This window comes from Petromyzon marinus, chromosome 44, assembly GCF_048934315.1.
Source record: "Petromyzon marinus isolate PM22_M1 ecotype Great Lakes invasive population chromosome 44, UKy_Petmar_22M1.pri1.0, whole genome shotgun sequence".
Classification (NCBI taxonomy): Eukaryota; Metazoa; Chordata; class Hyperoartia; order Petromyzontiformes; family Petromyzontidae; genus Petromyzon; species Petromyzon marinus.
This window is the reverse complement of record NC_133710.1, coordinates 6,849,465-6,862,379: the sequence shown is the minus strand read 5'-3', so window position 1 is coordinate 6,862,379 and position 12,915 is coordinate 6,849,465. Positions and strand designations below refer to the sequence as shown.

The 12,915-nt window shown below is 53.4% G+C and overlaps 1 protein-coding gene and 1 long non-coding RNA gene across 3 annotated transcripts in view; one reads left to right on the top strand and one right to left on the bottom strand.

The window, feature by feature from the left end:
• LOC116951843 (phospholipid-transporting ATPase ABCA1) overlaps positions 1 to 12,915 on the top strand; it is a 65,492-nt gene that overhangs the window by 44,311 nt on the left and 8,266 nt on the right. For both annotated transcript variants that reach the window (XM_076073982.1, XM_076073983.1), the window contains 13 exons: positions 106 to 204; positions 1,006 to 1,198; positions 2,188 to 2,282; positions 3,511 to 3,616; positions 4,628 to 4,690; positions 4,949 to 5,118; positions 5,542 to 5,719; positions 6,458 to 6,573; positions 8,721 to 8,868; positions 9,494 to 9,617; positions 10,131 to 10,260; positions 10,393 to 10,513; positions 12,239 to 12,301. In XM_076073982.1, the coding sequence (XP_075930097.1) occupies positions 106 to 204; positions 1,006 to 1,198; positions 2,188 to 2,282; positions 3,511 to 3,616; positions 4,628 to 4,690; positions 4,949 to 5,118; positions 5,542 to 5,719; positions 6,458 to 6,573; positions 8,721 to 8,868; positions 9,494 to 9,617; positions 10,131 to 10,260; positions 10,393 to 10,513; positions 12,239 to 12,301 (1,606 nt within the window). The remainder of the gene's footprint in view (positions 1 to 105; positions 205 to 1,005; positions 1,199 to 2,187; positions 2,283 to 3,510; positions 3,617 to 4,627; positions 4,691 to 4,948; positions 5,119 to 5,541; positions 5,720 to 6,457; positions 6,574 to 8,720; positions 8,869 to 9,493; positions 9,618 to 10,130; positions 10,261 to 10,392; positions 10,514 to 12,238; positions 12,302 to 12,915) is intronic.
• LOC142930891 (uncharacterized) lies at positions 5,228 to 12,831 on the bottom strand. The gene is made up of 3 exons (XR_012946867.1): positions 12,208 to 12,831; positions 8,694 to 9,496; positions 5,228 to 5,709 (listed from the first exon to the last, which is right to left on the bottom strand). It is a non-coding gene; the product is annotated as an uncharacterized LOC142930891 (long non-coding RNA).

The window sequence follows — 12,915 nt, the reverse complement described above, 5'->3', positions numbered from 1 at the left end:
GAAAGTGTTAAGTGGTGTGATTTTGAATGGCGTGGTGGTTTTAAGTTTGTTTATTTGTTTGCCATCATTCCCCACCCCCCCCTCCCCCGTCTCGTCCAACCCCAGCAACGACGCCCCCGGCGAGAGCCACGTGAACGCCCTGGCACGGTCCCTGACGGAGTCTCCCGGGTTCGGCACCCGCTGCATGAACACCAACCCCATCCCGTGAGTGTTGCCGGCCCGCCTGCTGGAGCTGGCGACCTTTTCTGGGAGGCTCAGCAGGGACAACGTGGTGCGGGCCGTCTTAGCGGCGTGCCCACGCTGACCTCCTTGAAGCATAAATGACTCAAACATTTGTCGATAACACTTGCATAGGCAAAGTATACGAGAGGGGACTGTCTGGGCAATGGGCCTTTGTCACAGCACGTGGCGAGATAGATTTTATTTTAATGATCAGTGCTTGCCGACCACTGCCAACGCAGCACTCGCGCCACGCCCGAGTTCACTCTCGTGGCGGAGGGACACTCGCGTGACGTGTTAATCGGATCCTTGCTCCCCCGTGTAGCGATTTTTTTTTATATATATAACGTGCCATTTTATTTATTGAGGGGGGACTGTGTGTTGTCTTGGTGTGGTCTGGGACTGTGTTTGTTGTTGTACTGCCTTGCCCAAGCTTGGCATTGAGTGTTGAAAAATCTGACTTGTGCACTTTATCCATGAACATTTGGTGACTTTTGCTTACCCATTTTGCACTCCCTTTTCCGTTGTTTTGTCTCGCGTTTGTTTCTTGTTACTTTCTGACCCCGTGACATTTGCGACGTAAAAAGAGCTTCATAGCTCATCGGATTCCTCCTCCAGTCCAAACACAAAGATTCTGATTCTGTGCACACACAGAGCGCTTCACTGTCCCTGCACTGCCCCTCTCTCTGGGTTCAAAACCTGGTGAAAAGTTTTTTTTTTAAAAAGGATTAAAAAAAAATTCTAAAAAACTGCCACTCTCCGTGTGCCCCCCCCCACCCTCCGCAGCTTGTACCCATGCCCAGGCGGCGGGAGCCCAGACTGGACTCAGCCGGCCATGAGCGCCGATGCCTCCAGCGTCCTGCAAAGCGGCAACTGGAGCATGAGCAACCCGTCACCCGCGTGCCAGTGCAGCACCCAGAAGCACCGCGTCATGTTTCCCGAGTGCCCCGAGGGGGCGGGCGGCGCCCCCCCCATGCAGGTGATTTGCCGCGGTCCCTTACCCGTTGTTTATTATTATTATTAATATTCGTTTTTAATATTCAAAATTTTCCCTCGCTGGTGCATCTGAGCTGCGCCCCCGCCCCCCCCCCCCCCCCCCAACTGGACGTTTCCCGTTGCCGAGCCGGAAGAAGCCGAACCGTGACGGCACGCCGGGCCTGGCCGGACGGCGTTTTTTTGTTTGTCTCATCTCCACGAGCGGCGTTCGTTCGAACGCGGGAGGTTTCGCAGTCGCTCTGCGGGCGATCCGAACGGATTTCCGCGCTCGCGCGAACAAATCGCTGTCACTCGGAGGTGGGCCAAGCATCCCGCTGTGGAACCTTCCAACAAAAAAAATAGGCGTTGGGACATTATTAAAGTCTTGCTTGGGCAGCAAATGGAGCAATATCGTTGTGATTGATAATACAGTAAAACCTTGGATTCCGAGCATGATTCGTTCCGGAAACGTGTTTGTAATCCAAAGCACTCGTATATCAAAGCACTCGTATACATCAGTTGTGATCACGTAACGCTCGGCAGACAAAGCGTCTACGTACTACTACTCGTATTGCAAGACCCTCACTCGTTTATCAAATTAATATTTATAAAAAAAATTTACTCGTCTTGCAAAACACTCGCAGACCAAGTTACTCGCAATCCAAGGTTTTACTGTATCCATCTGGGGGGATGGCTTAGTTTTATTTGTACGCGTTTGGGTGAATTGTTTACCTTTCCTGTACTTTGCTCTCCTATCGTGTTTTTGTCCTGTTTGTTTGTTGTAACGTTCTTACCCGCCCCGATTGGACATCTGTGAAAAAGAGCTTTATAGCTCATCGGATTCCTCCAGTATAAAGAAATATTATGATTCTGAATAAATATATATATACCTCATCGCCGTAACGCAATGCCAGCAGCAACGATCGGGGATACGATAAAAAGCAGAAGAGGAGAGCAGTTTCCTAGCGTGTCCTGCGTCCTTGACATTTTCAGAGACTGCAAAACAACACGGACACCCTGCAGAATCTGACGGCATTCAACATCACCGACCACATCCTGAAAACGCTGCCGAAATACTACAAAACCAGGTGCCGCGGAACGCGTGCCCACACAAAAATAAAACAAAGATCCCCCCGTGTAGCCTTAACAGACTGTTGGGGCAAGTGATGTTAGCGAGCAGCTATGAAGGCCGGCACGGCACACGAGGGGGTGGGTGGCCAGCACCACGCCCGGCCGCCTTTGTCTCCCCTGTGGCGATGTTTTTACACACCGCAGCAGGTACTCATTTGAGGCTGAGTCGACCTAGGTGCGGCCCAGGACCGGTTGAAATAATCGTCACCGGTGTTGGCCGTGAGCGGGAATCGAAATCGGGTCGCTGGGTTCGTAGCGCAGCGCGCTAACCGCTACACCACCGCTCCCCGTATGCACGCACACACACACACACACGCGTGCGTGCACGTGCAGATGGGCACCCGGGGTGATTTATGCGGTCCGAAAATATTTCCACGTTTAATTTAAATTTATTTTTTTAATCTCCAAGCATTCTCTGTGTCCGTAGAGAGGGAGACAAATCGCAAGTGATGTCCTCGGGAACTGACTGGCAAAAATTTCGTGGTTTAAATGACTTTAAAAAAAAAACACGCTTTGACAGTTAAGAAAGCGGAGTGGGCTTGAGCAGAACTCGTCACGAGATGGAATGATGACCAAGAATCTTCCGCGTCAATCGAAAACCAAATGTTTTTACGCGATGAGGTTTTCTTGTTTTTCGTTTATTGTTGACCAACCTGCCACCATCGACCTGCCGCGGTTTTCAAGAGGTCGTGGGTTCGATCCTGACCCCGACGCCTGCTGTATATTTGGAGTTTGCGTGTTTCTCTCCCCGTGGTCGAGTGGATTTTTCTCCGGGTCCTCCGATTTTTCCCTCCACATTTAGAATGAACATCACGCGTTTGCAGTATTTGGCTGCTATACATTGCCACGTGATAAACCACTTTTTTGAGCTATCATTTGTGGCCAGGTCGCTTCTGAAAAAGAGCTACGAGGCTCAGTTGGGCCTCATCTGGTTAAATAAAAATAGTTTTCTGGCCAAACTAAGTGCAAAAGCGACTGTAACAATGGTTTATTTTGTGGATTCATCAGTGACCAGGCTGAGACCATTAAACCCTTCCACACGTGAGAGGCCAGCTCATCTACAAGCGACTGATGCCCAGGATTAAAACTCAGGATCTCGCGTGGGGTTGTGTGGGGGTAGGGTGCGGTGTTGATTGTAACGAACAGCTGTCCCACCCCCCCCCCCCCCCCCGCGGTGTGGTGCAGACACGGCGGGATTTCTGTCGGAGACAAGAACGGCGTCGTTCGGATGACGGCCGCCGACCAGTCGCTCCTCCTCACGCGCTTCGGCAAGATGTTCAACTTGAGCGTGGTGCGTTCACCTCTCCCGCTCGCTCTCTCGCTCGCCCTCTCGCTCGCTCTCTCGCTCTTGTGCGGGGTGCGCATCGAGGTCAAGGTTGAGAGGTCATCTCGGCCAGTGCCGCTGATGCCACCGACACTTTGCCTTCGCCGCCTTGGGTGCGTGTCGATACGTGTCTGTCTGTGTGTGCGTGTGCGCACCGGTGGGGAGCGGTGGTGTAGCGGTTAGCGCGCTGCGCTATGAACCCGGCGACACGGGTTCGATTCCCGCTCACGGCCAGCACCAGTGACGATTATCTGAACCGGTCCCGGGCCTCCCCTAGGTCGACTCAGCCTCGAATGAGTACCTGGTGCAGTGTGTAAACGTCGCCACTAGGGAGACAAAGGCGGTCGGGCGTGGTGCTCGCCACCCACCTCCTCGTGTACCGTTACCGGCCTTCGTAGGTGCTCGCTAACAGCACTTGCCCCTACAGTCTGTTACAGGCTATATGGGGGATCTTTGGATCTTTGTGCGCACCGGTGCTGACCTTCATAGGTGCTGCTCGCCAACAGGATTTTCCCCAACAGTCTGTTAAGGCTATACGGGGGCGATCTTTTGTCTTTGTTGCGGTGGTGAGCGGTGGCGCAGTAGTTGGCGCGCTTGCGCTGCGAGCCGAGATCGATTTCCCGATCGCGGCCAACATCGGTGACGAATATCTGAACCGGCGCTGGGCCTCCCCTAGGTCGACTCAGCTGTATATGAACACCTGGTATGGTGTGTAAACATCAGCACTGGCGGAAGTAACGGCGGTCGGGCATTGCCCCAACAGTCTGTTAAAGGCTGTACGGGGATCTTTGTCTTGTATGTGGATGCCGCATGGCGGCTGTCGTTGTGATTGTTGTGTGGAGGTGTGCACCACATTTAGAAGATTGGCGAGTTGTGGTCCACCACCACCACCACCGCAACCACCGTCACTTGACTATCATCGTCACCGTCATCGTCATCATCGTTGTCGTCAATGAACACGGAATGTCTCTTGTGCAGCCTACCGTGGGCTCGTCAGGAGTGACAATCGAAGACTTCATTGGGACACGAAACAACCTGAAGGTACCAACACTACCGTCACCGTTCACGTGAACGGCATCGAATGACTGCTCACACCAAGGGAACGTACCGAAGTAGCAATAATAACACTGGAATCTCTGGACGTTACAAAAACGCGCGTTGGAGGAGAGCGGACTGTACGTGTTAACGGTTAGGTTAATAATATTTTATAACGTGCGGTGCGGAGAGGAGGGGGGGATGGCGGGGGGTGCGGCACGTTACCGTGGCGTCTGAGCGCCCGCGACCCGTGTCCGGCCACAGGTCTGGTTCAACAGCAAGGCCTTCCACGCCCCTGGGGCCTTCACGAGCGTCGCGAGCAACGCGGTGCTGCGCGCGGGCCTTCCCGCGGGGGCCAACCCCTCGGACTACGGCATTACGGCCTTCAACCACCCGCTGAACCTCACCAAGGAGCAGCTCACGGACGTCATCGCGTGAGTGCCCGCATCGTTTGCTCCGCTGTTCTGAGCGGCATTGCGCTCGCCGCGCGGAGAACCGTAGCGGACGCCGACGCTGCGCCATGCGCACTTTCCCGCACGGAGCTTTTACTTCCGATTCCATTCGGAATCGATTTTTTTTATTCCCGTTCCGACGACATGGCACGTACGCAATCGTGACGGGAGAGGGTTCAAAACGGGAGAGGGTTCAAAACGGGAGAGGGCTCAAAACGGGAGAGGGTTCAAAACGGGAGAGGGTTCAAAACGGGAGAGGGTTCAAAACGGGAGAGGGTTCAAAACGGGAGAGGGTTCAAAACGGGAGAGGGTTCAAAACGGGAGAGGGTTCAAAACGGGAGAGGGTTCAAAACGGGAGAGGGTTCAATACGTGCTTTGCGACGGCCGCGCCGTCTCCTTCGGCAGGAGGTCGTCGGGGATCGACGTGGTGGTGGCCATCTGCGTGATCTTCGCCATGTCCTTCGTGCCGGCGAGCTTCGTGCTCTTCCTCATCCAGGAGCGCGTGAGCAAGGCCAAGCACCTGCAGTTCGTGAGCGGAGTCAACCCGGCCATCTACTGGATCTGCAACTTCGTCTGGGATATGGTGAGGGGTGGGTGGGAGGGGGGGTGGAGGGCATTGGGCGGTGGGGACGCGGAGAGGGGGGGGGGCACTGACGTCAGCGCGGTGACGTAAGGGGGCAGCACTAATTTACTTGGAGAATGCTATGACACGTGACCGTCACACATTTACAGCGCCAGACATGTTACGCGTGAGGTGGACGTCAGCCCAACGTAGCCACAGAGTCGCGTTACAGCCGCCTCCTCTAGCACGTGCAGGGCAACAACCGGTCCGTGCCCGGCACGCCCTGACGGACTTCACAGCCGGAGACGACGGTGCGCCATTGGCCTCCTGCTCCCCACCGCATTCGCACAGCGGGGCTGCCGCGCAGTCGTACGATGCCCCATCCATGTTCGGGAGCGGCACACAACGCCATACCCTGGTCACACCGGCAGCGGTTCAACTGAACCCTGGGAGCACGAATGTCACGGTGACACTCAGGAGGGCGCCGGTGAGAGAGGGGAGGCGGCGGTGGTGGTACTAATGTAGCGACAGCGCTCGTGAGGGAGGGAGGGGGTGGGGGGTGGGGGGCGCTCGTGTCACGGGATGTTACCGCCTTAAGAGTAACGTGACAGGGAGGGGGGATGGGGTGGGGGGGGGCGTCCCAAAGTTGTCGGAGCGACATCGTCCAGCACCATTTGAAGGCGTTCGTTACGAGAGCGGACACACACTCGTCGTCGTCGTCATCGAGCGTGCCTCCCTCGTGGCGTCTCACCCCCGCAGTGCAACTACGCGGTCCCCACCGTCATCGTCATCGTCATATTCCTCTGCTTCCAAAAGCAAGCGTACGTGTCTGCGGCGAACCTTCCCGTGCTCATCCTGCTGCTGTTCCTCTACGGGTGAGTCGCCCCCCCACGCGGTCGCCCCCCCCCCCTCGCCTCGCGTCTCCCCAAGTCGCCGTGGTCGTCGTTTGCAACGCGCTGTTTTCCTCCCCAGCGATGTCCGCTCACCGAATGTATGTTGAGCTTCTTTCTAAACTTTTTTTTAGGGTCAGGATCAAACACATGATCCTTCTGCATACAGCGAGGGAAAAAAGTATTTAATCCCCTACTGATTTTGTACGTTTGCCCACTGACAAAGAAATTATCAGTCTAAAATTTTAATGGTAGGTTTATTTGAACAGTGAGAGACAGAATAACAACAACAAAATCCAGAAAAACGCATGTCAAAAATTTTATAAATCGATATGCATTTTAATGAGGGAAATAAGTATTTGACCCCTCTGCAAAACATGACTTAGTACTTGGTGGCAAAACCCTTGTTGGCAATCACAGAGGTCAGACGTTTCTTGTAGTTAGCCATCAGGTTTGCACACATCTCAGGAGGGATTTTGTCCCACTCCTCTTTGCAGATCTTCTCCAAGTCATTAAGGTTTCGAGGGTGACGTTTGGCAACTCCATCGTCCCTTTGATGCGGTGAAGTTGTCCTGTCCCCTTAGCAGAAAAACACCCCCAAAGCATAATGTTTCCACCTCCATGTTTGACGGTGGGGATGGTGTTCTTGGGGTCATAGGCAGCATTCCTCCTCCAAACACGGTGAGTTGAGTTGATGCCAAAGAGCTCAATTTTGGTCTCATCTGACCACAACACTTTCACCCAGTTGTCCTCTGAATCATTCAGATGTTCATTGTAAAACTTCAGACGGGCATGTATATGTGCTTTCTTGAGCAGGGGGGGCCTTGTGGGCGCTGCAGAATTTTAGTCCTTCACGGCATAGTGTGTTACCAATTGTTTTCTTGGTGGCTATGGTCCCAGCTGCCTTGAGATCATTGACAAGATCCTCCCGTGTAGTTCTGGGCTGATTCCTCACCGTTCTCATGATCATTGCAACTCCACGAGGTGAGATCTTGCATGGAGCCCCAGGCCGAGGGAGATTGACAGTTCTTTTGTGTTTCTTCCATTTGCGAATAATCACACCAACTGTTGTCACCTTCTCACCAAGCTGCTTGGCAATGGTCTTGTAGCCCATTCCAGCCTTGTGTAGGTCTCCAATCTTGTCCCTGACATCCTTGGAGAGCTCTTTGGTCTTGGCCATGGTGGAGAGTTTGGAATCTGATTGATTGATTGTTTCTGTGGACAGGTGTCTTTTATACAGGTAACAAGCTGAGATTAGGAGCACTCCCTTTAAGAGTGTGCTCCTAATCTCAGCTCGTTACCTGTATAAAAGACACCTGGGAGCCAGAACTCGTTCTGATTGAGAGGGGGTCAAATACTTATTTCCCTCATTAAAATGCAAATCAATTTATAACATTTTTGACTTGCGTTTTTCTGGATTTTTTTGTTATTCTGTCTCTCACTGTTCAAATAAACCTACCATTAAAATTATAGACTGATCATTTCTTTGTCAGTGGGCAAACGTACAAAATCAGCAGGGGATCAAATACTTTTTTCCCTCACTGTACCAGGCAAGGTAGTTAACATCTCCTAGCCACCGTGATGATGATGAGAGAGACACGCAAACTCCAAATATACAGCAACCGTCAGGGTCAGGATCGAACCCACGACCTCGTGCATACCAGGCGAGGTAGTTAACATCTCCTAGCCACCGTGATGATGATGATGATGAGAGAGACACGCAAACTCCAAATATACATCAAGCGTCAGGGTCAAGATTGAACCCACGACTTCGTGCATACCAGGCGAGGTAGTTAACATCTCCTAGCCACCGTGATGATGATGATGATGATGAGAGAGACACGTAAACTCCAAATATACATCAAGCGTCAGGGTCAGGATCAAACCCACGACTTCCTGCATACCAGGCGAGGTAGTTAACATCTCCTAGCCACCGTGATGATGATGATGATGAGAGAGACACGCAAACTCCAAATATACAGCAACCGTCAGGGTCAGGATCGAACCCACGACCTCGTGCATACCAGGCGAGGTAGTCAACATCTGAGATATTGGCCGTGCGAGAGCCTGCGCTCGTGCGTGGGATCCGCCCGACGTGGACTCACCGTGCGCCGCTCCCCCGTGTGCTGCAGGTGGTCGATTACCCCGCTGATGTACCCGGCGTCGTTCGTCTTCTCGGTGCCCAGCACGGCGTACGTGGTGCTCACCTGCATCAACCTCTTCATTGGCATCAACGGCAGCGTCGCCACCTTCGTCCTGGAGCTCATCAAAGACCAGCCGGTCAGTCCCGCTCGCGTGCCGTCATGGCCTTCATAGGTGCTGCTCGCCAACAGCACTTTCCCCAGCAGCCTGTTGCAGGCTTTACGGGGGACCTTTGTGTCTATATTTATGCTTATTTTTACGTGTGTGTGTGTGTTTGTGTGTGCCCGCGGGAGACGTAGTGTAGCGGTTCGCGCGCTGCGCTACTGAAGCCAACGCCCCGGGTTCGATTCCCGCTCGTGGCCAACACCGGTGACGATTATCTGAATCGGCCCTGGGCCTCCTCCTCTAGGTCGACTCGGCCTCAAATGAGTACTTGGTGCGGTGTCTAGTAAACATCGCCACTCGGGAGACAAAGGCGGCCGGGCGTGGTGATGGACACCCACCCCCTCGTGTGCCGTTTCAGCCTTCATAGGTGCTCGCTAAACAGCACTTGCCCCAACAGTCTGTTGAGGCTATACGGGGGATCCTTGTTTTTTTTGTTGTGTCTTGGACTTGTGTATGTACATCCAAGCACACAGATGTATGTCTGTGTATATATATAGTGTGTGTTTTCATCTCGGTCACGTGGCCTTGGAGTGCACTTGGGCTGGCACGAGCACCGTGTCGTCGTTGTTGTCCCCGTCGCTGCGGCCCGGTGGAGCAGGACCTGCAGAAGGCGAATGACATCCTCCGTGTGGTGCTGCTCATCTTCCCGCACTTCTGCCTCGGCCGTGGCCTCATGGACCTCGCCAAGAACCAGCAGCTGGCCGACATCGGCGCGCGCTTCGGTACGACGCCGTGCGCACGCGCACGCACGCGTACGTACGTACGTACATCACGCGTGCGTGCGTGATGTACGTACGCGTGATGCACGCACGTACGCGTGCTGTGATGTTCTTCTTGTGCCCAAGGACTGCGTGGGGGGCGGGGAGGGACGGTTTGCCCCCCTACGGGTGGTGGCCGTAATCCGTCCGCTGCTATCGCGGAAACGTGCGGAGATGCCCCCCCCCCCCCCCCCCCCCCCATCGTGGACGTCACAGATCATCGGCAGGGCGTGAGCCACACAAGGGAAGGGATTGAATGCGCGGTGGGGGGAGGTGGGGGGGGAGTTCCAAAAAACTATAACAGCCCCGTGCCCCCCCCCCCCCGCCCCTCACAAACTCAATGCAGCCCTGAGCGTATCCCGAAACACAAATCCCGATTTTAATTTGTCTTTGCAATGAGTTTCCTCGTGACCCTATGATCGCGGACAACCCCGTGACCCCGTGACCCCGTGCGACTCCTTCCTCCCCCCCCACCAGGCCAGAACTCGTTCAAGAACCCGTTTGAGTGGGACGTGGTCGGGAAGAACCTCTTCGCTATGGCCGTGGAGGGAGTCGTCTTCTTCACGCTCACGCTGCTCATCCAATACCGCTTCTTCGTAAAGCCCAGGTGAGTGGCACGGCGAGTCCTCCGCCGCTCTCTCCGATCTCTCTCTCCTCTCTCTCGCTCTCCTCTCTCGATGATTTCTCTCTCTCTCTGAGCCATCACCATGGTGCGTGCCGCCACCCCCCCACCCCCCAGGCCCGTGAAGATGGAGCTGCCTGCCACGAAGGATGAGGACGAGGACGTGGCTCGCGAGCGGCAGCGCATCGCGTCCGGTGGCGGCCTCACGGACTCGCTCCGCATCGTTGAGCTCGTCAAGGTGATCGTAAACCCGTCCGTGTGGCTCCCCCCCCCACCCCTTCTTCTCTTCGCCCCCCTCCCCCCCCCACTGCATTATTGCCCCAATTGCCACAGCTCTTTGCCCACCTTTCAAGGGGGGCTCCATTGGCAGAGGTGACAGAGGTAAAGGCGCAGCCCTGCAATTGCTCGCTTGTTCCAACGAGCCTCCCCAACCGGAGGGAAGCTCTGGCTGCCAAGCCCATTGCACCGTAGTAGAATCCCTTGCCGGAGGCGCGGGACACGTAAGACCTGGAATTGAGCGCGGTTGGCTACGCACGGTGCGAACGAAGTTCAATGTCCATACGTACGTGTGGGTCGTGCCTAATCAGAGGGAGGTTAAATCCAGGGGTCACGCCGTGACCCCTGGACAGATCGACGCTCGCTGCGTCCCCGTTGGCGGGGGATCGAAACGGGGACCTTGCACCGTGGCACCACAGCACCATCCAAATGATGTCATTGGTGATGTCACGATGACATCAGATTCTTTCCATTGGTGGTATTACAGTAGAACCCCTGTTAACGACCACCCCTGTTAACGACAAATCGCTTAACGACGGGCCTCCATAGAGCCCAATGTGAAGTGTATAGTAGTGTAGTGTATAGTTGTATATAGTGTAGTGTATAGTAGACGGGCCTCCATAGAGCCCAATGTGTAGTGTATAGTAGTGTAGTGTATAGTGTAGTGTATAGTTGTATATAGTGTAGTGTATAGTAGACGGGCCTCCATAGAGCCCAATGTGGAGTATATAGTAGAGTATAGTGTAGTGTATAGTTGTGTATAGTGTAGTGTATAGTAGTGTAGTGTATAGTAGTATACTGTAGAGTAGAACCCCTGTTAATGACAAATCGATTAACGACGGGCCTCCATAGAGCCCAGTGTATAGTAGTGTAGTGTATAGTGTAGTGTATAGTAGTATAGTGTATAGTTGTGTAGTGTATAGTGTAGTGTATAGTAGTATAGTGTATAGTGTAGTGTATAGTTGTGTAGTGTATAGTGTAGTGTATAGTTGTGTGTAGTGTATAGTTGTGTGTAGTGTAGTGTATAGTAGTGTATAGTAGTGTAATGTATAGTAGTGTATAGTAGTGTAGTGTATAGTTGTGTATAGTGTAGTGTATAGTAGTGTAGTGTATAGTAGTGTAGTGTATAGTGTAGTGTATAGTTGTGTATAGTGGTATAGTGTAGTGTGTAGTGTAGTGTATAGTGTAATATATAGTTGTGTTTAGTGTAGTATGTAGTGTAGTGTATAGTGTAGTGTATAGTAGTGTAGTGTATAGTTGTGTATAGTGTAGTGTATAGTTGTCTAGTGCCTCCAATAGAGCCCAATGTGTTCGCTTACCGACCATTCCCCTGTTAACGAAGGACTGTTGTAGGTACATTAAATATAAATTAATGCAATGATTAACCATGTTTCTTTTAATATTATGTGCTTATAATGTTAGTATATTTTATGTATCAATATTATAAAGTACGTTTTTTGGCTGAAAAAGGGGTAACTTTTGATGCTATCGGAACGAATTAAGCCTTTAGCGTGCATCTGCTATACTCGCTTAATGACCAAATCACCTAACGACCGGTTTCGTGGAATCAATTACCGTCGTTAAGAGGGGGGGGGGCGGGGGCGGGGGCGGGGGGGGGCAGTTCTACTGCATTGCTTTACCGACTGCAGAACTCACGGTCGCTTTGGCGCGCCTCTCCCGCGTGCAGATTTATCGCGGAAAGAAGAAGGCAGCGGTGGATCGCGTCTCCGTGGGCATCCCGCCGGGAGAGGTACGCCATGTAACCAAGCGCACGCCCGTCGGCCGATAGACGCCTCGACCCTTTCCCGCTCCGAGACGTCTGCAAGTCGCAGGGTGGGGGACGTCCCCGTTCACCGCCGAAGCTCGGAACACTCGCAAGCGGCTCGGCGTTAATCTTATTCAGGGAGGCGTAGCGACGTCGTTTTCAGAGACATCGCCTCCGTTACATTTTTCATGAAGTTTTCCTCCGGGACACCCCCCCCCCCCCCCCGTCCCCCTTCTCACAGCGCAAAGCGGCGTGATGTCCAAAATGTAACGTAGAGCCGTTAATGGCGAACCTTGGCGAGCTTCCTTTTTTTTTTACATCTGCGTACCAGCCGTAGGCACGGCCAGGTGGATGACAGGCCTGCGTGCGTACGCGCGAGTAGAGGGAGTCCTCGTTGTAGTGCGCTAGGAGATGCGTGCCTGAAAAGCGGTAAGCGAACAACAGTTTCCCCCATAAATAATGCGGGGGACGGTAAAGTTTAGCGAGATACGACGTACTACTGCGCACGTGCGGTGAGATGGCGGGGACAAATAACTGAGGGTGCGCCGCCTGCGTTGCTGCGTCATTCCGCGTACTGTATCACTCCGCTCAGCCGAGTA